At 41.1% G+C, this 26554-nt stretch overlaps 1 protein-coding gene across 1 annotated transcript in view; it reads left to right on the top strand.

The window, feature by feature from the left end:
• The first annotated feature begins 696 nt into the window (after positions 1-696).
• Positions 697-26554, top strand: part of trdn (triadin) — a 110711-nt gene continuing 84853 nt past the window's right edge. The window contains exon 1 of the mRNA XM_059981349.1: positions 697-736. Coding sequence (XP_059837332.1) covers positions 715-736 — 22 coding nt within the window. The 5' untranslated portion in view covers positions 697-714. The remainder of the gene's footprint in view (positions 737-26554) is intronic.

Below are 26554 nucleotides of genomic sequence, written 5' to 3'. Positions count from 1 at the left end.
TATATATATATAAATGCAAAGAAAGACAAGAAAAAATGAAGCTTTATTGTATGATCTGTCTAAATACAAAACTAATCTTCTATTCCTATAAACTCTCCTTGGCAGCTGGAATTTAAATCAGCAGGAACATAAAAAATGAGCTCAGTACCCATAATTCATTGCTTCTGTAGCCCGTTGTGTCATGACCCTCCCCTGCCTAAAAAGGCAATGCAGAATAGACCGAGTATTAACTGTTCTAATAATATAATTGACTAATAATGGATAAGGTTACCTTGAAGTAAACATTTTTTCATTTTTGATCTGAAATTTAGGCAGTAATAAAACAGAAGGGAAGTTTCATGGGTTTGAGGGATTGAACTGTGCCACAGAATAGCTGTGCATTTTAGTGCCCAAACCTGCTTTGCTGGTCCTTTCTGCTGAGTCCCTTCTGATACTGATGATTCTAAAACTGGAGCATAGAAATACATTGTGAAGCATTTCTATTTTAGATTGAAGTTGATATCCTTATTGCAAGCAACAAGCATCCAGTTGTGAAAGCTCTTGCTGGGGGGAGGACTCTACAAAGGACACAGAGGATCTCCACAGTACCACTCCAGGCATGAAAGATCACCTCCTCCTTTCTTAATATTAGCAATGTACTAAGTAACCAAATTCTACATACTTGAAGAAGTTCGTTGAATTGCCAGGAAAGTGGAAATAGGAAACTTAGCCATTATGACTGAAATCACCACTGAAGGTACTGTGAAGGACTGCAGAAATAATGTGTTTCATGTGCTTAATGTCTACATTTGAATGCTCTAAAGAGAGAAAGAAAATCTGTGTTGTGCTGTTAAAAGAAGTTCCAAGTTACTGTGTGAATTGGAATTTACTGCATCAGAATTAGATTACCATAGCTTTCCAAAAATAGCACAGATTGCGCAGTCTGAGAAATTATGTGGGAGAGTTATAGCTGGAGTATGAGGGAGATGGGCAAATTAATTTAAGATGCATGCATTTCAAATTAATTAGGGGAATAATGATTGTGGCAGCATTGTTGAGATTTCTCATGGATGGCAAAATTAAACAGATCGCTAATATTTGCTCCATCAATTTGTTTGTTTGTTTATTAAAAAATCATTAGATACAAAGAAAGAGATTGATATGATTTAGTTAAAAAGCACCATTATTTGTGCTTTGATTAAAAATTATCCATCATGTTTTTCTCAACAAGTATGTGGGCTAAAGAATACTAATTGTATTATTTGGAAAGGCCAGATGTATTGTTCAAATTATTTAGGAAGATAATAATAAAATTGTTCAAATTACACTACTCCAGTAATAGTGTAAACAGTGCAGTAAACTGTTTCTGCTGATTACTTTCAATGAGTTCAAAGTAATTAAATTGGACAGTTACGTGGAGTGCATTATACTCTCTATTTCAAACCAAGGAAAGGTGAGAATTTGATCTCCTTGCATATCCACAAAAGTATATTCAGAATTTTATCTTCATTAGTCTGAGGCAGTAAGAACGGCTTGAGTGTAGCTGAGGACGATTCTGAGGATATTCTATTTATTAATATAAGTGAGTAGATGATGAGTTGAGTTCTGTTTAGGACATTTATGCAACCCTGCTCAACCTTCTTCTACATAATGCATGCAGGCATTCCTTTATATATGAAGAAGGGTTCAGTCCTGAAGAAGTGCCTCAGCCTGAATCAGGCTGAATCTTTTCCATAGATGTTGCCTCATGACCTGCTAAGTTCCTCTAGCATTTGTGTGTGTTGCTTTAAAAGGAAAATTTGCTGTTTATTGTTAAAAAGTTTTATCAAGAAATGGTGATAATATATTTTCTGATTTTCAGAGCAGGAGGTTGCTATTTTTCCAACCTTTTCCATGTTTCTGGGTTTATGGAGACAAATACTTCATATGTGACACTGCAAGGCAAGAATATACACGTTATGGCCACAGGTTGCACAAAAATGTGTCTTAGGTTTCCTGGAGCAGCTTCTCTAGGTGTGGGAAGTCAATCTTTCTGTCTCTCTAACAAAAACAATGCTGATTCCAAACAAATACCTGCAAATTAGAACTTCTGAAAGCTTTAGCTGTTTTGCATGTTGGGTCAGAAGAATTTGGCATGGTAGTGTAGTGGTTAGCATAACGCTTTAAGGTACAGGTGACCCAGGTTTATTTCCTGCTGATATTTGTAAAGAATTTTTGTATTCTTTCCATGACTGGAAGGGTTTCCTTCCACAATCCAAAAATGTACTGGTTGGTAGGTTAATTAGTCATTGTAAATTGTCCTGTGATTAGGCTAGGATTAAATTGAGGGATTGCTGGATGACATGGCTCGAAGAGCCAGAAAGACCTTCTCTGTGCTGTCAATAAATAAATATCCTTTGTTACATTAAATTTAAATGTTAGAGAGCAGTGAATTGATTGTTAAACATTAACATGTATTCTCTTGCTTTCGGAGCCATCTCCCAGCTAATCTCAGCCTGGGAGGCAATATTGAGTGCAGACCTGAACTGAGTTTGCAATAGCTTGTTTTAGCAAAAGTAATTGATGCAAAGTTCAGGATAAACATCACACTGATGAAGTCTCTGAATGAGGTTTTTCTCAGTGATAAGAAAAACAGAGCAAAGGATCTCTGTGACAAAAGGATAGAAATACCACATGTTTCTGGACTAGAAATCCAAAGGTCCAGACTATTGATCTACAGACAAATTCAATATATACCATGGTATCTGGAAAATTCAATTCAGCTAATTAATTAAGTTATAAACCTTGAATATAAGGCTGATATCATTAACAGTGTCCAGGAAATTACCAGGCTGATGTGAAAGTGTTCATTATGTCCATGTAAGGAAGAAACTATGCTGTTTTTTCTTTTCATTTTCTGGCCTATATATGCCTTCAGATACACAACAAAGGTTAGGTCATTATTGGCATCTTGCTTCCAATTTGTGACTTAAGAGAAAGTGTGTAGGTCCTAGAGCAAGTGCAGAAAAGACTTAACCTAAAGAATCTAGTGACAGGAGGTTTCAGATAGAGTCATACAACAAAGTCATAGACCACTATAGCAGAGAAAGAGGTACTTTGGCCCACCTAGTTCATGCTGAACCATTAGTCTATCTAGTCACATCAACCTGCACCAGGGCCGTAGTACTCCATGCCCCTCACATCCATGTCTCTATCCAAATTTCTCTTAAGTGTCAAAATCGGCTCTACATCCACCACTTGTGCTGGCAGCTCATTCCAATCTCTCGCCACCCTCTGAGAGAATAAGTTCCCCCTCAAGTTCCCCTTAAATATTTGAACTTTTACCCTTATTGCATGACCTTTAATTCTAGTCTCACCAAACCTCAATGGAAAAACCTTGCTTGCATTTGCCCGATCTATATCCCTTATAATTATGAATACCATCATCAATTATCTTACTGTCAAGCCCTGGAGATCAATTGATCCTAATTTGCCTCAAAACAGAAATACCTCCTCTTCTGTAATCTGTATATGGTCCATGGTCTCACTGCTGCATTGCCTCAGATCATTGCCTTGATCAATAGATCAATTTGTCTATCTCCCAAATAAATACAGATGCAAAATATCTATTTAAGATCTCTCCCATCTTTGGCTCCACACATAGACTACCATTCTGATTTTCCAGAGGACCAATTTTGTCCCTTGCTATCCTTTTGCTTTTAACAAATCTGTAAAAGCTCTTAAGGTTCTTCTTCACCTTGCCTGCCAGAGCAACATCATGTCTTCTTTTATCCTTCCTGATTTCCTTCTTAAGCTTTCTCTTGCATTTCTAATACTCCACAAGTACCTATTTATCCCTATTGGCCTATACTAGCTATGCACTTCCTTATTTTTCTCAACCAGGGCCTCAATATCTCTCATAAAGCAAGGTTCTGTAAACTTTTTATCCTTGCATTTTATTCTGACAGAAGTATACAAACTCTGTGCTATCAAAATTTCACTTCTGAAAGCCTCCCGCTTTCCAAGTACAGCTTTGTAAAAAACAATCTGTTCTAATCCATTCTTGCCAGATCTTTTCTGATGCCATCAAAATTTGCCCTTCTCCAATTTAGAATCTCAACCTGAGGATCAGACCTATCATTTTACATTAAGAAAGGGGATGTGCAGGAGCTTTTGGAAAGTATCAAGTTGAATATGTCACCGGGACTGGACGGGATATACCCCAGCTATGGGAGATGAGAGAGGAGACTGCTGAGCCTCTGGCAATGATGTTTGCATCATCAATTTGGACAGGAGAATTTTTGGAAGATTGGAGGGTTGCAGATGTTGTTCCCTTATTCAAGAAAGGGAGTAGAGATAGCCCTGGAAATTATAGACCAGTGAGTCTTACCTCAGAGTTGGTAAGTTGCTGGAGAAGATCCTGAGAGGCAGGATTTATGAACATTTGGAGAGGCATAATATGATTAGGAGTAGTTAGCATGGCTTTGTCAAAGGCACGTCATGCCATATGAGACATTGCATTTTTCAAGGATGTGATTAAACACATTGATGAAGGAAGAGTAGTAGATGTAGTGTATATGGATTTCAGCAAGGTATTTGATAAGTTACCCCATGCCAGGCTTACTGAGGAAGTAAGGAGGCATGAGATTCAAGGGGACCTTGCGTTGTGGATCTAGAATTGGCTTGCCCACAGAAGGTAAAGAGTGGTTGTAGATGGTTCATATTCCGTATGGAGGTTGGTAACCAGTGGTGTGTCTCAGGGATCTGTTCTGGGACCCCTTCTCTTTGTGAGTTTTATAACTAACCTGGTTGAGGAAGTGGAGGGATGGGTTAGTAAATTTGCTGATGACACAAAGGTTGGAGGTGTTGTGGATAGTGTGGAGGGCTGTCAGAGGTTACTGGGGGACATCGATAGGTTGCAAAACTGGGCTGAGAAGTGGAAGGTGGAGTTCAACCCAGATACGTGTGAGGTGGTTCATTTTGGTAGGCCAAATATGACGGCGGAATATAGTATTAATGGTAAGACTCTTGGCAGTGTGGAGGATCAGAGGGATCTTGGAGTCCAAGTCCACAGGACACTCAAAGCTACTGCGCAGGTTGACAGTGTGGGTAAGATGGCATATGGTGCATTGGCCTTCATCGATCGTGGGATTGAGTTCAAGTGCCAAGAGGTAATGTTACAGTGATATAGGACCCTGGTTAGACCCCACGGAGTAAATAGCTAACACAAGAGGGCATAGTTTTTAGCTGCTTTGAAGTAGGTACAGAGGGGATGTTGGGGATAAGTTTTTTACACAGAGAGTGATGAGTGCGTGGAATGGGCTGCTGGCGACAGTGGTGGAGTCAGATACAATAGGGTCTTTTAAGAGGCTTCTGGAAAGGTACATGGAACCTAGAATAATAGAGGGCTATCGGTAACCCTAGGTAATTTCTAAAGTAAGTACATGTTCAACACGGAATTGTGAACAGAAGGACTTGTATTGTGCTGTAGGTTTTCTATATTTCTGATTTTCCACAACACCTTGAAATTAATGTCATTGTGATCACCAGATGCGAAGAGTTCTCCTACACAAACATCTGTCACCTGCCCTGTCTTACTCCCTAAAGGAGACCTAATATTGCCCACTCTCTTTGCTGGGACTACTATGTATTGACTAAGGAAACTTCCCTAAACACATTGGACAAATTCTTTTCTATCTACTCTTTTACTGTATGGGAGTCCCAGTTAACGTGTGGAAAGTTAAAATCGCCTACTATCACAACCTTAACTTTCTTGCAACAGTCTGCAACCTCTCTACAAACTTACTTCTCTGAATCTCATGGTCTTTTGGACAATCCGTAACATAACCCTAATAACATGGTCATATCTTTCTTATTCCTCAGATCAGCCCATAAAGCCTTGCTAGACAAGCTCTCTATTTTGTCTCGTCTGAGCACTGCCATGACATTTTTCCTGACTTTCAATGCCCCTTTAATTCCTCCTGCTCTATCATGACAACAATAGGACCCTGGAACATTGAGCTGCTGGTCCTGCCCCTCCTGTACCTAGGTTCACTAATGACTACAATGTCATAATTCCATGTGATAATCCATGCCCCAAGTCAATCCACCTTCGCTACAATATTCCTTGTAATGAAATATAAACAGCTCAGAACATTAGTTGTAACTCTATAAATCTCTGGTGAGACTGCACTTAGAGTATTGTGTTCAATTCTGGTCATCTCAATATAGGAAGGATGTGGACGCTATGGAGAGGGTGCAGAGGAGATTTACCAGGATGTTACCTGGATTGGAGAACAAGTCATATGAAGCAAGGTTAGCAGAGCTGGGACTTTTCTCTTTGGAGTGTAGAAGAACGAGAGGGGACTTGATAGAGGTCTACAAGATTATGAGAGGCATAGATAGGGTGGATAGTCAGTATCTATTTCCCAGGGTACCAATAGCAAACACCAGAGGGCATATGTATGAAATTAAGGGAGGGAAGTTTAGGGGAGACATCAGGGGTAAGTTTTTTACACAGAGGGTTGTGAGTGCCTGGAATGACTTGCCAGGGATGATGGTGGAGGCTAAAACATTAGGGGTATTTAAGAGCCTCTTGGACAGGCACATGGATGAAAGAAAAATGGAGGGTTATGGGGTAGTGTGGGTTTAGTACTTTTTTTTAGGGATTATATGGGTCAGCACAACATGGAGAGCTGAAGGGCCTGTATTGTGCTGTAGTGTTCTATGGTTCTATAGTCTCACCATGCTTGACTTTTCGATTCCTGACATTGTATATAGGCTTCAGCAGTCTCTTTCTCCACAACCACTCCACTATCTGTTCTGGTGCTTCGGTTCACAGATATAAGATTATACAGGAGACATTGAGGTGGTTGCCGTTGAAGTTTTCTTTTGCAAGAGAAGTGAGGATGATTTGCTTTGTACATAGAGTTGTTAAGATCTGGAATTTATGGCCATTAAATATGGTGGAAAGAGAACCAGTGCATCCAGTAAGCAATTGAACAGGCATTTGAAACTGAATAATTTGCAGTGCCATGGGGGACGTGTAGTGCAGTACCTAAAAGAGTCTAACCAACTATTCATGACAGATAATGAAGTGCAGTGTAAAATGACTGGATCGCACACCAGCTTGATATTGACAGAGTGAAAACTATTTCTTTTATTAGATAGATGGATGCACAAGGTCATATGTCTACATCCATGTTGTCTTGCATCTGTGGTAATTCTGATGCCATATAGAAATGATTTGACTTGCTTTGCAGATCCACTAGGTTGCTGGATCATAGGGACACACTATTTATACTGAAATGAAATGTCATCGGAGCATCAGGGGAAAGGTCGCCTGAGGCTGTCTGGAATAATCCAGACATAACGTTTAAGGCATTAAGCTAGTTGCACTGATGAAAATGACACTGGTCTTCTCACTGAAATAGGCTGCAGCATTTGAAGCAAGTGAACCCATAGCTTTCTGAGTGAGGGAAGTGCTGTCATCAGGAGTTCTGGTGGATAGAGAAATCCACATAAGAAAACTGGGCTTGTAAGATCTATGAGCAGGATGGCAGTGTGATAGAAACTAACAGACCTGATGATACATCAGTCTCAGTTTCATCAATCTGGCACCTTCCTTTATCTCACAATCTTCCTCGTATCGTCACAAACTCAGGGAGACTCATATTGTGAAGCCCATTTCTTCAAGCTAAATTGAAAATTTCTCGAGCAATCCTGCCAATTCTGGCCAATGTTTCTCACCCTCCGCATGTCACCTTGGCTGGACAGAGGAGAACTTCTAGTAATACACTAAGATAACTGTGCTGCTTTGTAGAGAGCTATACGAGGTCATTTTTACCCTCGGCCATTAGGCTCTATAATGAGTCAACCTATAGCTTGCGAAGTGTTGAACCCCTCCTGTTAGAGTGTTTATGGTAACTTTTTTTTATTCTTTCTACTTCTATTCTAATATTTGTATATTTGTGCACTTGTAATGCTACTGTGACACTGTAATTTTCTTTGGGATCCATAAAGTACCTATCTATCTATCTATCTATCTATCTTTTTTCCTGCAAAAGTTTTAGCAAATTGTAGCAATTTCACCAAAAATGACACTCTTCCTGCTTTTAATTCCTTATTTCTTTTTTTCTCCCCCTATGGCTGAATTAGGAGAGTGACAATTAAAATTTAATATTCAAGTGTTTAGCCTGAAGATGTCAGGAGTAGAGCAGTGTATCATTCTGATGCTGGGCTGAACAATCTAATGGGAATATAATAGTAAAGTGGTTCTGATACCAGACTAATAATCCATTAGGCCTGCACTTTGTGCCTTGACAACTGAGCTAAAAGTGATCAAATCTTTAAACAAATCTGAAATGAAATGTCAGTGTTATAATGTGACAAAGAACATTCTAGATTTGAGTAAAATCTTCATCACTCTTCTCCCCCTTCTTCCACCTTCCCTTTGTCTCACCTATCTCATGTCAGTTTGTATGTTACACGGTGGCAACAGAGGAGAACCCAAGTGCAGGGCACCAGCACGTCAACTCAGTTGGGGAGGCTGGCGTAGACCTGAACGTAGAGCAGGAAACCAGAGGGATCTTGATAAGGAGACGGGATTCACAGGGACTCTCTAGAAACTAGAGCAGAACTTAGAACTAAGTTCTAATCAGAACAGGGAACTAAGTATCATACAAGAATTGACCAACAATCTGGCTACCTGTGATAGAGTCGTCCTCGCATTTATTTACCAGTCTCTGATGAAAGCCAGGTGTACAATTATTGGGTAACTAGCAGCAATTGACTGAAATTGGGGCATGATCAGGGAGAAAGAAGTGTTAAAGGGGAACGGCCAACTGGAACCATGACATTGTACGACGTCTCCTCCTCCTCTCTTCTTTTCCAGTCCTGATGAAGGTTCTCGGCTCAAAATACTGACTACTCATTCCCCTCCATAGATACTGCCTAGCATGGTGAGGTCCTCAAGCATTTTGTGTGCGTTGCTCTCTCTGTCTTTATCTCTGTTGATTGGGGTGACGACTGCATGGGACGTGTAGAATTTTTGACCTGTGTTCTCACTGAAGACAAACTTCATTTATTCATGAGGCAGTAGCACCAGTAATGGGACAAACAGAACTTTAAAAAACTCAGAATCCATGTGCATCCCATTTTAGGATGACTCTTTTCATCTTCGTGGATACCTCCTTCGTGTCTATGGATGGTTAGCATGTGGTGCTGGTTGACACTAAGGTCCAGAGAGGAGCCTAGAAGGACAATGTTGTTGCAGACATTCCTATCAGGTTGTACTTATTGTTCCTCTTGTCAATATGGAGCATATTAACTATTCTACTTGGTAGAGGCTTCCATTTCTAGAAATATCACTCCATGATGCTTGACTCAATGGTCTTCTGCATTCAGAAATCTAATATTAAGTTTCAATCTCTGTTGAGTTGCAGCTCAGATTGTTTTCTTAATTGTTTTAATTTTATGTTTTATAGATCTGTAAGAATGTTTTTTGGGGATGGAGAGGGAAAGTGGAGTCAGGATCTAGATTAGGGACAGGCACGTAGGAGAATTAAAGGTCAGGCCAGAATCTAATTTTCTGCTCCATGTTCGAAGGCCAGTGATATGGACGTGGGACGTCCATGGTCGGAAGTTAGATGTCAGACTATCAGGGAGAATGAGGGCCTCCCCAGATCAGTGTCGTCAACGAGTTCAGGAGTTGGAGCTCTGTGTGGGCAGGAAGGACAAATCCTGAAGACCCTTTGGGTTTGTGAATCGGTGAGACTGAAGTTGAAGCCCCAGTTTTCCAGGTCTGGCCATCGGTGAGTCTGGAGTTCAAGGCCTGATGTTTGGTTATCAGTATGGCCTGGGGTTGAAGGCTGAAGGTCATATCAGAATCTCTGTGAGTCCAATGGAGAGGGTGAAACCAGTGACTGCAGGCCTGAATCTGTATTTGCTGGTGTTAAGTGGCTGTGTATGTGCATGGGTGGAGGGAGGAATGGGGCTTGTTTCTGCTGTTGTTGCTTGTTATTGTTCTGTGTTGTTCTGCTGAGTATCGTGGCTATGCTATGTTGGTGCAAGTACGTGTGGCAACATTTGCGGGCTTCCTCCGCACTCACTTAGGTGTTTTGATTGCTAATGGAAATGATGCATTTCACATTTTTTTTAATGTACATGTGACGAAGAAAATTTGAATCTTGAATGTTGAGTCTGACAGTGCTGGCGATGCTCAGAGACTGCTTACTGGCAGCAAACAGAACAAAGGAAACAACTCAATAACACTTTTTATGGTAAACTTGCACCACAAACAACAGCCTGTAACTTATCTTTGGACTTGGAGGAGATTCAATGCAGCATAACTGAGACGAGGTGAGACAGAATCGAGGTGGATCAATTGATTTAAACACCAGGCTGAGTGGAAGCAGTGAAGTTCAGGCCCCGGAGCAATTTGAAGCAGCCGGCGCCCTAGGCCGAAAGTGAGGAAAGACCTGATGATCAGCCGCTGGGCCAGATTGAAAACGCTGGAGTGTTGGGGCCGGAGGCGAGGGTCAGGCCGATTCGGCTTGCTGCTCTGCAATGTTTACTCGGCTCTGCGCTGATCTGAGGCTGTTGTTTCACGTCTGTGAATGGGCTGTCTTTCATGAGCTTCAGTTTTGAATGCAAATTTGTTGGCTTTTATGGTTTGCACAATTTGTTTCTCTCTCTCTGCGCGTTGTGTTTTTGATGGTACTCTTTTGATGGATTCTTTTGGGACTCTTTTTTTTTGTGATGGCCTGTAAGGAGAGAAATCTTGAGGCTGTATAATGTATAAATACTAAGATAATAAATATACTTTGAACTTTGATCTTTGAAGCTTGTCACCACAGTAACTGTAGAACACAGGCATGATTATTGATTCCTGTGGTAGGCTTGTGTAGAATCTGAAGTAAATTGACTTCATTACTTGATTGAACATATAACTGTGTATTGCTCATCACACGTCTTACCAGTCTTAGATCCACACCTCAGACACTTTCTGTATTAATCTGTTTCTTCCACTCTGCCGCCGGATTACTGAATGGACAATGAATGCATGTTCACTGCTTCTTTTTCTGCCCTCTTTTTGCACTATTTATTTATTTTAACTTTTAAAATATTTTATTGTAATTTATAGATTTAAAAAAAAATTTAATGTACTGTACTGTTATCATAAAACAAGAAATTTCACGACATACGTCAGTGGTATAGACCCGATTCTGATTGGGCTATCTCATGGTACACTACACGGTCAGATTAGAATGTGAATTGTGGGAAGTTACAGAGTCAGCTGTTTACAATTTACCTTATTACAGAAAGCTGCAAAAGCCACTGATTGCTTAAAATTATAAATTTAAACGACTGACACTGTTTTGGGAATTCAGAATTCCTTTGGTCCACCAATTTTCTCAGACTTGGAAGTGAAATTACAGGTGTGTTCTTAAGATGTGTACTTACAAGAGGACCTTTCCAATAGGTTTCTATTTATCAATTGTGTCAAAATGCATTTTAGCTTTGAATTTGGTGTCCAGATGCATATGAAATTATTATGTAATTTCCTCTTAATTTATAATACATTTCCCTGGAAATGCATAACTTAGTATTGACAGAAACACTGGAGCCGGAATGATTGGTGCTGAGAGTGAGCTGAGACAGTATGAGTGAATTGTATGTTATTGTTCTGAACAAGCTTTGAATGACCAGTGAATGTTCCTCAGTTTTTCCTATGTCACACTCAGAAAATAAATGTTTCTTCTTATTAGTGGATGAGTGATAAGTGATGCCACTTTTAATCTAGTGTAAAAGTTGCGAAGCAAGCCCTGTTGCTCCCTCCCATTTGTGCACAAACACTGCCCTTTAACCCCAGGAAAGGCCCCCAGTGGACCCAGCCTCAGGCCTGAAGACACCATTTCAAACTTTCCATCGGACTTGCAGAGATTCTTAATTACTTTTTACTGGAATTGCATGAAAATTACTATTCATCTGCTATCACCGTGATCTTAGTTACTTGATTGTACTTGTTGCATCTCTGCAGAACTACATATTAATTAAATAAAAGCACACGTGTGGGTGATGGCTTTAATTGGTGTATTCACATTGCAGCAAAAGGGATAGAGAACACTGTGCATGTACAAACAACAGGTCAATACATAGTGTGGGGGGGGGGGCATTGCTCTAAAAGAAATAGACCCATACATTACCTTTAGATTGGTGGTGGTGGTGGTGGCATCCGTTGGTCTCAAGAGACCATGGATCTGCGCCTGGAGTTTCCAGGGCACAGGCCTGGGCAGGGTTGTATGGGAGACTGGCAGTTGCCCAAGCTGCAGGCCTTCCCCTCTCCATGCCACCGATGTTGTCCAAGGGAAGGGCACTAGGACCCATGCTGCTTGGCACCGGTGTTGTCGCAGAGCATTGCGTTGTTAAGTGCCTTGCTCAAGGACCAAACACACTGCCTCAGCTGAGGCTCGAACCAGTGACCTTCAGGTTAGTAGTCTGATGCCTTGCCCACTAGGCCAAGCGCCAACACTTTAGATTAATGCAACATAAAACTGAATATGGACAAAACATTCAGTTTCCCTTTCGTAAACCCATATTCCAAATAAACATGCCTTCACAATAACAGTCCACAAGTAGCTTCACCGTTCTAAAGGTTCAGTCTTTTGGGTGGCACTCAGTTTCTTTCAGGATAGCGCCCCTGGACCTGTGGAGTGGCATCAGGTTTGATGGGTGTCTTGTCTAAGAGAACGTTCTTGTTTTCGGTGTCACGTTGCTGTCAGTGACACGATCACCACTGTGAGGTAAATCCAGTGACTGTAATGTGTCTGTCTTGTTGAACGCAATCTGCTCGTGTGTTTTCTTTGGTTGGGCATCCAGTATCTGGTCCATGTGATCTCTCCATGCCTGATTTCCAACATCCACTGTGTACATCAATGGTTCAGTTCTTCGAACTATCCTACTGTGTGTCCACTTGTCTTCTCAGTAATCATATGCTAGGACTTCCTGTCCAATCCAGAAGCTCCTTGCTGCATCACTTGGCATCTGGCTGAATAGTTTATTCTGCACTTCCCTTCAGAGGTCTGTTTTCAGGAGGTCTATGTGAGATCTCAGGTCCCTGTTCATGAACAGCATAGCAGGTGTTTGATTTATCATCGCATGAACGGAGTTCTGAAACACAAAAACTTTGTCCAAGTTGTGATGTAGAGAAATATCCTCCTTGACCATCATTTTAATGGACTTCTTGAAGATTTGGATGAACCTATCAGCTAACCCATTTGTAGCTGGGTGATGAAGAGCTGACTTGAAATGTCTGACACCATTTTTCTTCACGAGCAGTCTGAATTCTTCTAACGTGTACTGTGGTCCGTTGTTCTGGTAAGCCATTTCTGGCAAAGATAGTCCTCAGAGCAGAGACAGTCTTTGTTGAGGTTGTTGACTACATTGATATAACCTCTGGCCATTTTGAATGAGCATCCACAGCAATCAGAAACTTGGAGTCCATAGATGGCCCAGAAAAGTCAACATGTACTCATTGCCATGGTGAAGATGGCCACTCCCTTAGGGGTAATGCTGCCTGTGGGGGTGCACTTTGAACCTTTTGGCCTCTCGAACAGTTTTTGGCCAGGTCTTCAATCTGTTTCTCTATTCCCTTCTCAACCACCTTCCGATTAGCATTAAGCAGCTGTGCCAGAGTTTGGTTAGTGCTGCCATTGCCTGTCCATGTCACATTGAGAGCTTTGATTGAGTGCCAGCCTAGTTGGATTTTTCTCAACCATTTAAATTTGAGAAGTGCTAGCCCTCCACTTCTCAATACACAAAGCTCTAGCTGCTGGGTTTGACTTCCATACATCATACCTACCTTCAGTTTGCCTTTAGGAGACATTTTTTCACCTGTGTTGGTCTTTAATATCACTGAGGTCTTCTCTTATGATATCTTAGAGAACTGTCTGTTGTAGTCTGCCTCTGAAATTAGGGACAAAGCTGACCTGTTCAAATGCATTTTCAGTTTTACAACAGACACAGCTTTTGTGATCCATATGATTTTGTCATCTGCTTCAGTAATACAATTCAATTCTAGGCATGACAGCTCACCTTTGTCAGACTCTGTGTTGTCTGTTTCACCTTCAGTCACTTAATGTAATTGCTTAGTTTTGCGTGTGAAACTCTTCACTCGGTGTGGTTTTTCTGTTTGGTTGTGCTTTTTGCCTGACTTGCACGCTCTCTCCATGTGACCTTATCTGTGACATTTTCTGCATATTTTTTCCATAAGCCAACAAGCACTGGGGAAGGGTCTCTTATTCGTAGAGGCCACCTGGCCTGCTGAGTTCCTTCAGCATTTTGTGTGTGCTGCTTGGATTTCCAGCACCCGCAGATTTTCTCTTGTTTGTGATAATAGTTCATTAAACCACAGTTGTGGAGAATGTGTTTCAAGAAATGAAGGTCTAAAGTTCACTTGGCGTAATTTTCTCAGTGGATATAATGAACACAAAACAATCAATTATGACAGACATAAAAGATTCTGCGGGTGCTGGAGATCTTGAGCAACACACACAAATTGATGGAGGAACTCAGCAAGTCAGGTATCTATTAAGGGGAATAAACAGTCGATATTTCGAGCTAAGACCTTTATCTACTGAGGGGAATAAAAAGTTGATATTTTGGGCCAAGACCCCTCATCAAAAATGGAAAAGAGGGCAGAAAGCAGAATACGAAGGTGGGGGCAGGAAAAGGAGACATACTGACATGTGATAGCTGAGACCAGATTAGGGGAAGGTGGGCATGTGGAGGAGAGGTAATGAAGTTAGAAGTAAAGGTCTGGAGAAAAAAGGTCTAAGAGCATGGAATAAAGGGAAGGAGGATGGGACCTGAAGGATACTTACCAAGCTATAAATAGCAAGCCTGCTTATATGCAAAGGGCAAATAATTTGAGGAGTTCTATCTAACTGAAAACTGTTTTATTTTCCTCTTAAACAATCTGCTGATTTGTGGCAGTCTTATTCAAAGAAGCATATCAAATACCGTCTATGAATTTGCTGCCGATTCAACCATTGTTGGTAGAATCTCAGGTGGTGACGAGAGGGCATACAGGAGTGAGATATGCCAACTAGTGGAATGATGCCACAGTGACAACCTGGCACGCAACGTCAGTAAGACGAAAGAGTTGATTGTGGACTTCAGGAAGGGTAAGATGAAGGAATACATACCAATCCTCATACAAGGATCAGAAATGGAGAGAGTGAGCAGTTTCAAGTTGCTGGGTGTCAAGATCTCTGATGATCTAACCTGGTCCCAACATATTGATGCTGTTATAAAGAAGGCAGAACAGCAGTTATGCTTCATTGGAAGTTTAAAGAGTTTTGGCAAATACACTCAGAAACTTATATAGTTGTGCTGTGGAAAGCATTTTGACAGGCTGCATCACTGCTTGGTATGGGGGGCTATGGCACAGGGCAAAAAGAAGCTGCAGAGGGTTGTAAATCTAGTCAGCTCCATCTTGGGTACTAGCCTACAAAGTACCCAGGATATCTTTAGGGTGTGGTGTCTCAGAAAGGCAGCATCCATTATTAAGGACCTGCAGCACCTAGGGCATGTCCTTTTCTCACTGTTACCATCAGGTAGGAGATACAGAAGCCTGAAGGCACACACTCAGCGAGTCAGGAACAACTTCTTCCCCTCTGCCATCTGATTCCTGAATGGACACTGAATTCTTGGAGACTACCTCACATTTTTAATATACAGTACTTCTGTTTTTGCACTTTTTTATCTATTCAATATAAGTATACTGTAATTTCTCTTCTAGATTGTGTATTGCATTGAACTGCTGCTGCTGTTAACAGATTTCACGTCACGTGCCAGTAATAGTAAACCTGATTCTGATTCAATAGCATAGCCTCAGAGCAAAGGGATGCCCATTTAGAACAGAGATGAGGAGGAATTTCTTGAGCCAGTGGGCAGTGAATCTATGAAATTTATTGCTACAGGCAGCTATGGAAGAAAAAAAATAGGCTGCTAAATTGATTGAAATATTCATACTGTGATCCAATAAGACCTAATAGGATTTCAGTACCATCTTGATTAAAACATATTTCAGCTCAGTATCTGGTGGCGGCTGAGCCAAGGAGAATTTGAAAGCTAAGTTAAATTTAATCTTCGTGGCATTAGCAGGGGGAGGAGAGATCCTCTAGCCTCCATAAGGAAGCAGAGATTGTTGTGAATGCAGATCCAACGGACCCTTCCCCCTTCCGGGATATAGTGGCCTTGTCGGAAACCTGCCTCCATCAGACACAGGGCCATTAAAATCTAGCTGCCTGGTTTCAGCTGCTGTTCTGTAGTGTTTGATAATGAGAAGAAATTGGCTGACACAGGACAGCCCAGTACTCAAAATGGAGCATTGGAAAATTGCAGGAACTACAGAGTCATAGAACCACATAGAGCAGAAACTTTGGCCTACCATCTCTATGCTGCCCACTGTATCTTTTTATGTTAATCAACTTGCCAACATTAGTCTCACAGCTTTCTATGCCTTGGTGATTTGAGTACTTGTTCAGATGCTTCTTAAATCTCATAAGGCTACCTTCACCATTACTTCAGGCAGAGAAGTCCAGACTTTAACAACTCTCTGTATGAACAGTTACCTCCCTGTCTGTCAGTTACCTCTTATTTCTCACCTTAATCCTATATCCCTTTGCTTCAGGCAACCCATTCAGGAGCAAAAACCTTACAATATACTTTATCTATCTATCTCCATTATAATTTTCTCACCCTTCAGCATCCTCCAGTCCAGGTAAAACTAACCCAGCCTAGCAGTCTCTCCTTACAACTGAGAAGCTGGAAACCTGGCAACGTCCTGTCAGTTCTCTTCTGCATTCTCCCCAATGCAATCACCTCATTCTCAGAGTGGTGACTGAAGTACATTTATCTCATAGTGAGAGGCTAATTGACTTTATATAGCAGATGTAGCCATTTCCTTGAAATATTGATTTCGATATTTAAGTTTGCTTGAGGGTTACTGCTGATCGATGAAACATACTTGCTTTTGTTATCTATGGCTTGGGGCTGGCTGTTTAACAGTGGTTCAAGAAGATGGCTCTGACTCTCAAAAGCAGCAATGGATGAGCAATAAATCTTCCCTTCCCAGTGATACATGTCCTGAAAAAAAAACGAGTGAGTGAAAAGATAATGCCATTAGATTTTGGCATCAGAGGATGTTTAAACAATGCATTATTTCAAAGCACCACATAATGAATGAGGAACTACTCTGGAATCTGGAAATTCATGCATTCTATGTCAACGTTATAAAATCACGATAAAAAAGATTAGGAATATTGTTAAAAGGGAAACCAGGAGGGCAAAGAGGGGGTATGAAATAGATCTGCTGGGGAAGATTAAGGAAAATCAAGGTTTTATGGCTAGATTAAGAATAAAAGAGTGACTAAGGAGAAATAGTCCTTTGAAGGCCAGCAGGCCTCCTACCTCAAGCCACAGGAGATGTACTGGATTTTTAGCAAATATTTCTCGTCAGTGTTTACTGAGATAAAGGAAACAAGTGGTGATGATTTGGAGAACATTCATATTACCAGGGAGAAGAAATTCACAGCCTTTCAAATCATTAAGGTGGATAAGTTTCCAGAACCTGGCCAAATGCATCCTGAATGTCAACCTTTTAATCTTCAGGCCTTGTCACTCACAGGCTGGTGTTAATATTATTTTGTGGCTGCATGTGCTAAATTGTAACTATAGGTGCTGTGTGTGACTGTACGTACTGTGTTTTGTATCTTGACCCCAGAGGAAATGTTTTGTTTAGCTGCATACATGGTTGAATTAGGATGAACTTGTACTTGAATTTGAGATTGTGGGAGGCTAGAGGAGCAATCACAAAGGCCCTTGTGGGGATAATTGTTTCATTGTTAGCCACTGGTGAAGTTCCCAATATTGTTCTGTTGTTTAAGAATGATAGGACAAATCAAGGAGCAACAGGCTGAGCAGCCTGATGTTAGCAGCAGGGAAGTTATTGAGGGATTTCTGAGGGGCAGGACCTACCAGCATCTGGGTAGGGTGTCATGATAGCCAAGTTGTTAGCGTGATGCTATTACAGCACGGGGTATTCTGGCGTCCAGCGTTCAGTTCTGGCGCCCTCTGTAAGGAGTTTGTATGGTCTCCCCATGAACCGCACAGGTTTCCTCCGGGTGCTCTGGTTTCCTCCCACGGTACAAAAAGTTATCAATTAGTAGGTTAATTGGTCATTGCAAATTGTCCGTGATTCGGTTAGTGTCAAATAGGTTGGCTGCTGGGCACAACAGATTGTTGGGCAGGAATGGCTTGTACTCTAAATGAAAACAATTGAATAAATAAAAACTGATCAGTGACGCTCCTTCACTGATGTGCTCACAACTGGGAGTCCTGAGTTCTACTAACGTCACCACTGCTCCTGATGGTTCTAATGCACATCCTCCTTTTCTTTAATACAAGTGCCACCACGTAGGATGTGTATAGGAAACACATCAGTCTCGAAATTATCTAGCAATTGGAAAGGAATAGTAAGCAGGCAGCAAGCATTGGACTAATGAGAACACTTTGATCATAGGCTGGCTGCTACAAATTTACATTGCTTATAATGAAAGGAATGGACCCCTGGTTTGATAATGAGATATACGCTGGGCCATGAAATTATTCATTGAGGTGATACACACACCTGGTTTTGCTGATAGTCCACAGTGCTTATTGATATCTAATTTCTATACAACACAATGGTCTAGATGGGACTTTGACTCCACAGGACATATGCATAAGCATATGATCAGATAGGTTGAATCCCCCTGTTACATCATTTACTCCCTGCCACAGACCCAATCAGGCAGGTTAGGGACTTTGACACTTTAGACCATAGGGCATGGGAGCAGGATTTGGCCATTCAGCCCATTGCCCACTGCTCCTGCCTTCTTCCCGTAAGTTAATCAAGACATTACCAGAGACTTGACCAGCTGAGTAATCTCTTTGGTCGGTAATTCTTCCAAGTGTTATTCAACTTGGTTAACTTCAGCATATTCAACAGCATTGATTCATGGGCTAAAGGAGGATGGTACATGGTTAGCAGAAGGTTCCATCTCCATGTAAGGCTTGGTGTCCTGATGGCATCATAGCTTGGTGGCATGAGACTTCACGGATATGGAGTCAACATGAGGATGCTAATGGCTGGTTCCTTTACTTCCTTTTCACTGTGCCACAACCTCTGGTGGATCTGTCCTGCTACTGGGATAGGACCTATCTACCTACAAAGGAGTCTCCCACTATCTGAAACACCCTGTCCACTCTATCTAGGCCAGTAAAGGGTATAATGTAATATTTCCCACTTGTCTGGAAGAATGCAGTATCAACAGACTTAAGAGAACCTTCAGCACCCGGGACAGAATGTCCCACTCGGCCAACCTAAAATTTCATTTCATCCATCACTGGGGCAGAGTAGTCGCAGAGTGCACCATAAACAGAACACACCATGGTTACTGACTTGGACTGCTCTGAGGGCATTGCTCAAGGGGACTAATCTGAAAACTCTGCCTCAGCAACATTGCTTTCATCACTTTTGAGTCATTTATGTTCATTGTTTTTGGTCGTAAGTTCATGGTTGTTAGGTCATCAGGGGACTGTTTTCAATGGATGAACTGCAGCAGTTCTTTAGCCAGAGGGTGGTGAATCTGTTGACTTCATTGTCAGAGATGGCTGTCGAGGCCAAGTCCTTGGGTATATTGAAAGAGCAGGTTGATAGGTTCTCGATTAGGAAGGATGTTAAAAGTCACGGGGTGAAGGCAGGAGAATGGTGTTAAAAGGAATATAAATCAACTATGATGGAATGATGGAGCAGATGTAAGACTATAAGAACATTAAGATCATAAGACATAAAAGCAGAATTAGGCAATTCAGCCCATTGAATCTGCTCCACCATTTCATCATGGCTGATCTATTTCCCTCTCAACTCTATTCTCCTGCCTTCTCCTTGTAACATTCCATGCCCTGACTAATCAAGATCCTATCAATCCCCACCTTAAATGCACACAGCCAGCTATGGCCATGAATTCCACAGATTCACCACCCCAGCTAAAAAAAAATCCTCACCATTCTAAATGGATATCCTTCCATTTTGAGGCTGTGTCCTTTGGTCTTAGACTCCCCCGTGAATGGAAATATCCTTTTTGAGTCCTTTCAACATTCAGTAGGTTTCAATGAGATCCCCCTCTCACTGTTCTGAATTCCACTGAGTACAGACCGATGTCCTTCAATTACTGCTCATATTAATTTCTGGAACCATTCTCATGAACCTCCTCTGGACCCTCTCCAATGTCAGCAGATCTTTTCTTCAATAAGGGGCCCAAAAATGCTCACAATACTCCAAGTGAGGTCTCACCACTGGCTTACACAGCCTCAACATTAGAACTTTGCTTTTATATTCTAGTCCTCTTGAAATGAATGCTAACGTTGCATTTGCCTTCCTCACCACCAATTCAATCTGCAAATTAACCTTTAGGGAATCCTGCATGAGCCCTCGCAAATCCCTTTGCACCTCAGATTTTTTTTAAACGTTTCTCCATTTAGAAAAGAGTCTATGCTTTTGTTCCTTCTACTAAAGTGCATGTCAATACATTTTCTGATATAGTTTTCCATCTGCTGCCTCTTTGCCCATGCTCCTAATCTGTCCAAGTCCTTCTGTAGTCTCCCTGCTTCCCCAACATTACCTGCCCCTCCACTTACCTTCGTAGCGTTCACAAGCGTGGTCAGAAAGCCATCAATTTCATCATCCAAATTATTGACAAACAAACTAAAATGAAGTGTACCCAACACAGACCCCTGTGGAGAATCACTAGTGACCGGCGACCAGACTTGATGGGCCGAATGATGAAATTCTATTCTTATGCTTCTATGCTTCTTTATGGTCTATTTTGAAAAGGTGGATCAAGACCTACACATTACAGTCAATGCCAGCCTCATTACTAATGACCAGATCCAAAAAATAAATATAAAAATCTCTGTGGTGACCTTCCCTGAAGTTTTAGTCGCACTTCCAAAGCACCCATTGAAAATTCTTTTTATATCCTTCATTTGCATATGAATAAAAATTATAAGTTTTATCTTCACTTCCTAATAACAGAAATAATAAAAGATTTTTTAATATATCTTGCTCTGCTGTTCCAGCTTCCACTGCCTTCAGTGCAGCTGGCATTCCCAAATTGCGTTTGTCTATGTTTTGTCTCCGATGACTAGCACCCAGACAGATGGTCATTTGCTTGGCCAGAAACTGGCCGACTGACTCACTCTAAATACAGTGTCTAACAGTAACAAAGAACCTCATATACATATCACATGATTGTTGCCAGCCTCATTCCTCTGCAGAGCAGCAAGTAAAACCCTTGCCCTAAACAATAATTTTTAGGTCAGGTTTTCTATCAAATATAGAAATTGTGTTTTAAAACAACATGGACATGAAATATTGGACATTTTCTTGGCATAGTTTCCACCAGGGCAGATATGCCTAACACAAGGGAGCATCATTTTCTGGTGACTGGAGGAAAGTATAGTGTGGGATGTCAGCGGTAAGTTTCTTACACAGAGAATGGTGAGTGCATGGAACACACTGCCAGGGGTGGTGGTAGAGGCAGATATATTGGGGCATTTAAAAATCTCTTAGACAAGCACGTGGATGTTAGAAAAATTGAGGTTTATGTAGGAGGGGAAGTTTATATTGATCTTAGAATAGATTATAAGATTGACACAACATCATGGGCTAAAGGGCTTTTTCTGTGCTGTAATGTTTTATGTTCTATGTTCTAGTTATGTTCAGAAAACGGAGGAGCAGACATGAATGCAGGCGAGGACTCCACGTATGTCATATACCGTTTATATCAGAGTGTGGTTTTGCCAACTCTGTGTGAACAAAAAACTTACTGTTGAACAGGGATTCCCAACTTTTTTATGCCATGGACCCCTACCCGTAACCAAGGGTAGGGGAACCTTGGTGTAGAAGCACTTTACCACTTTACAGACCAATAGCAGGCTATTTGGGCCGAGGAGGTCAGAGGAGATTTATGCCGGGACATGAAGAACTGATTTATAGAGAAAAGGTGAGCAGGCTAGGACTTTTCCATAGGACAGTGGGAGAATGACAAGTGGTCTTATAGAGGAATAAAACACTTTGAGGGGTGTAGATAGCGTGAATGTGCATTGTCTTTTTTCCAAGGGATGGGGAATCAACAACTAGAGGACATAGGTTTAAGGTGAGAGGGGAGAGATTTAGTAGGAAGCTGAGGAGTAACATTTTCACCCAGAAGTGAATAAACTGCAGAGGAAATGGTTGAGACAGGTACACCAGCAACATCTGAAGTTAAAGTTTAGAGCACGGGTTCCAACACCAAACACCAAACCTGCAGACAATCAATCTGGCTAGAAGTTCCTTCTTTCAAAATTCTCTTGGAATTAGCTAAGTTTTTGATATACTTTGAGGCCTTACGATGAAAAAGGAGCATACCATACTGCTTTCACAATGCAAGCTCACTACGTTTAGAAGTAACTCCCGACAGCACAATGGCATCTTAAGAGTATACTAAGTCATGATAAAATTTCTGGCACTACCAGCTATAAAAAGTGAAAAACATGACTAGTGTTACAAGAATTGCCCCTTGGAATAATGATCAAGGAGACACAGACAGAATCTGTATTAACCAACAAGTACTGTTATTGTCTCAATGGAAGAAAATGTGAACTTAAACAGCTGAACGCCTGTGTTCACACCAACTAAAATTTCCTGACGTTCCATGAACAGTCAAAGAACTGAAAATATAATAGCATTTAAAAAGAATTTTCTGCCGCTGACAACGTATTTCTCCTGGTCCCATTTCTAATCTCTGCATGTCCATGGGGCACCTACCATCCACAATAGTTGTTCTACAGAGTTACCACTGCCAGCACACTTGAAGCATCTGTTTTTATATTCATTCTTTACCATTTCAAATATTGCCTTCCAGTGTCATTGGCTGTAGGTCATGTGCTTGACCTTTAACACCTTGTTATTGGCTCTGCTCCAGGCCAGCATCTATGTATTACCCTTTTCCCAGCAAGTGACAATTGGTAATTTATGCTGTTTTGTTCTCAGTCAGCAACCAGATTGGTTCATGCAGAACAGATACAGACTCCAACAATCAAAAGCCTGAATGTTATATTTGAACATCAAAAATCTCACAAATAACTTCTTATTTGAAAATAATCTCTATTCTGGCAGGTTCCTTGAAGCATCATTGTGCCTCCTTCAAAAGGTTGATCAAGCCAACACAACTTAACCTCACAAAATGGAGAGCAGGGTGCCTTCATAAAATGGCAGCCTCCATCCCCAAGCACATGGCAAGAGCAAAGTCAATGCTTCAGTCTGTTTCCACCATCCATAATTCATTCCAATTCATTGACTTGTAGACTGTAGTTTTTTTCTGGCCCATACTTGGCACAGACGAGACATAGAACTGGGAAAATATCATGTTTCAGTGACTGAAGTAAGACATTAGTGAATAATTGTTGTACCTGAAAAGGCATTGCAGTAGGTAAGGAAGCTGGTTATCTTGCCAATCATCTTTATTGCTCTTAATTGTAAACCAAGAGCACAATTGCTGAAACAAAAAGCTGTGAATGGGGACAAATGGATCTCCTTTTAAACCTACATTGACAGAAGTATGTTGACATATCAAAATGCTGACCATGTCAACTGTCAAATGTGTGAAGTAACAAATACCAGTAGCTGTGCCAGCACAGGGATATTAATAATGCAAGTTCACAAAGTCCGTTAAAGCAGCGACTGTCCTTGACATTTGGGTAGCATTTCTGATGCTCAATTCCCAATTCAACATTTACTCCTTTCAATTTTGCTGGAATTAAAAGCCTGCACAAAACAGGAGCCACTGTTTACAGATTGGAAATTGTTGATATCGGTGTTGTGGCACAGGACTTTTAAGAGCTTAAAGACAGGAACATATATGGAGGTGAGGAGGGAAAAAGAGATAAGAGTGGGGAATGGAAGAAGAAGGAAGGGAAAGGGGGAAAATTATCCAAAATTCAAGAAATCAATGTCATGCTATCAGGTTGGAAGCTACCCAGATGGAATATGATCTGTTGCTCCTCAAACCTGCGAATGAAAGAGTAAATTTGGTTTAAGTTTAGCAGTTCAAAGGATCAACCAAGTCCTCCAGAGGACACTGATAAACCTTTTAATCTATTTTAATTTGGATATTTGGAAGATTTTTAAATGCTCAAGCTAGTGCTTTAGGACATTTATTTTTTAGGTATGTTTTAAATCTACTTTTTGCTTAAATCCTATATTTATAAGTGCCAAATATGTTGGAATGTTTGGGAACATCGCTTGCATTGAAATATTATGGGAATGCGTCTGGCCACCTGCATTCAGTGAGACACCGAGTCTCTGATCAGTTGGGAACTGGTCTACCCTGGAAGAAACAGCACAGTTCAAGCACAAGTGATTGATGAGGTCAGATATGTTGCCGGGCAACAAAAGATCTAATCTAATATGTCCTGTGTCAGGTGTGGCTGGTGTCCAGATACTTGGAAATCATACAGCAACCCTGGTGTAGTCCAACCATCTATATTTGTGTATGCAACATAATCTTCCCTTTATGTTCTAGTGCTCCAGATATACATAAAGTGGCCATTTTATTTGTACACTGGTACTCCTGTACATTGCTTGTTAATGCAAATATCTAATCAGCCAATTATATAACCATGTAACAATTACAGCATGGAAACAGGCCATCTCGGCCCTTCTAGTCCATGCTGAATGCTTACTCTCACCTAGTCCCACTGACCTGCACTCAGTCCATAACCCTCTATTCCTTTCCTGTCCATATACCTATCCAATTTTATTTTAAATGACAATACTGAACCTGCCTCTACCACTTCTACTGGAAGCTTGTTCCACACAGCTGCCACTCTCTGAGTAAAGAAATTCCCCCTCGTCTTACCCTTAAACTTTTGTCCCCTAACTCTCAACTCATGTCCTCTTGTTTGAGTCTCCCCTACTTTAAATGGAAAAAGCCTATCCAGATCAACTCTATCTATCCCCCTCATAATTTTAAATGCCTCTATCAAGTCCCCCCTCACCTTCTACGCCCCAAAGAATAAAGACCTAACTTGTTCAACATTTCCCTGTAACTTAGGTGCTGAAACCCAGGTAACATTCTAGTAAATTTTCTCTGTACTCTCTCTATTTTGTTGACAACTTTCCTATAATTCGCTGACCAGAACTGTACACAATACTCCAAATTGGGCCTTACCAATGCCTCGTACAATTTTAACATTACATCCCAACTCCTATACTCAATTCTCTGATTTATAAAGGCCAACATACCAAAAGCTTTCTTCACCACCCTATCCACATGAGATTCCACCTTCAGGGAACTAGGCACCATTATTCCTAGATCACTCTGTTCTACTGCATTCTTCATTGCCCTACCATTTACCATGTATATCCTATTTGGATTATTCCTACCAAAATATAGCACCTCACACTTATCAGCATTAAACTCCATCTGCCATCATTCAGCCCACTCTTCTAACTGGCCTAAATCTTTCTGCAAACTTTAAAAACCTACTTCATTAACCACAACACCACCTACCTTAGTATCATCTGCATATTTACTAATCCAATTTACCACCCCATCATCCAGATCATTAATGTATATGACAAACAACATTGGACCCAGTACAGATCCCTGAGGCACACCACTAGTCACCGACCTCCAACCTGACAACCAGTTATCCACCACTACTCTCTGGCATCTCCCATCCAGCCACTGCTGAATCCATTTTACTACTTCAATATTAATACCTAACGATTGAACCTTCCTAACTAACCTTCCGTGCGGAATCTTGTCAAAGGCCTTACTGAAGTCCATATGGACAATATCCCCTGCTTTACCCTCGTCAACTTTCCTCGTAACCTCTTCAAAAAATTCAATAAGATTTGTCAAAAATGACCTTCCACCCACAAATCCATGTTGACTGTGTGGCAGCAACTCAGTGCATAAAAGCATGCAGACACGGTCAATAGGTTCAGCTGTTGTTTAGACTTTACTTGAGACTGACCTGTAAACATCAGAATCGGGAAGAAATGTGATCTAAGTGACTTAGACCATGGAATAACACAAAGTAGTCACTAAAGATTACAGAGAAAACAACCAGTGTGCAGCAGTTCTGTGGGTGAAAACACTTTGTTAATGAGAGAGGTGAGAGGAGAGTTGCCAGACTGATTCAAGCTGCCAGGAAGGTGACAGTATCTCAAATAACCACACATTTCAACAGTGATGAGCATCTTTTTAAAATTTACAACACATTGGACCTTGAAGTGGATGGACTACTGCAGCAAAGACCATGAACATATACTCAGTGGCCACTTTATTAGGTCGAGGAAATACCTACTACAGTAGCCACTGAGTGTATATTTTCATTGTAATACTATTGTTATTAGCTTGTAAGGATCCTGTATTGCTTAGCCTGTCACTGAAGGAATTTCTCCTTATTTCAGCCCGAGATGGTCCACCTCTTCGCTTGA

The sequence above is a fragment of the Hypanus sabinus genome, chromosome 10 (genome assembly GCF_030144855.1).
Source record: "Hypanus sabinus isolate sHypSab1 chromosome 10, sHypSab1.hap1, whole genome shotgun sequence".
NCBI lineage: Eukaryota > Metazoa > Chordata > Chondrichthyes > Myliobatiformes > Dasyatidae > Hypanus > Hypanus sabinus.
The sequence above is the reverse complement of the archived record's forward strand: the minus strand, read 5'-3'. Positions and strand labels throughout refer to the sequence as shown.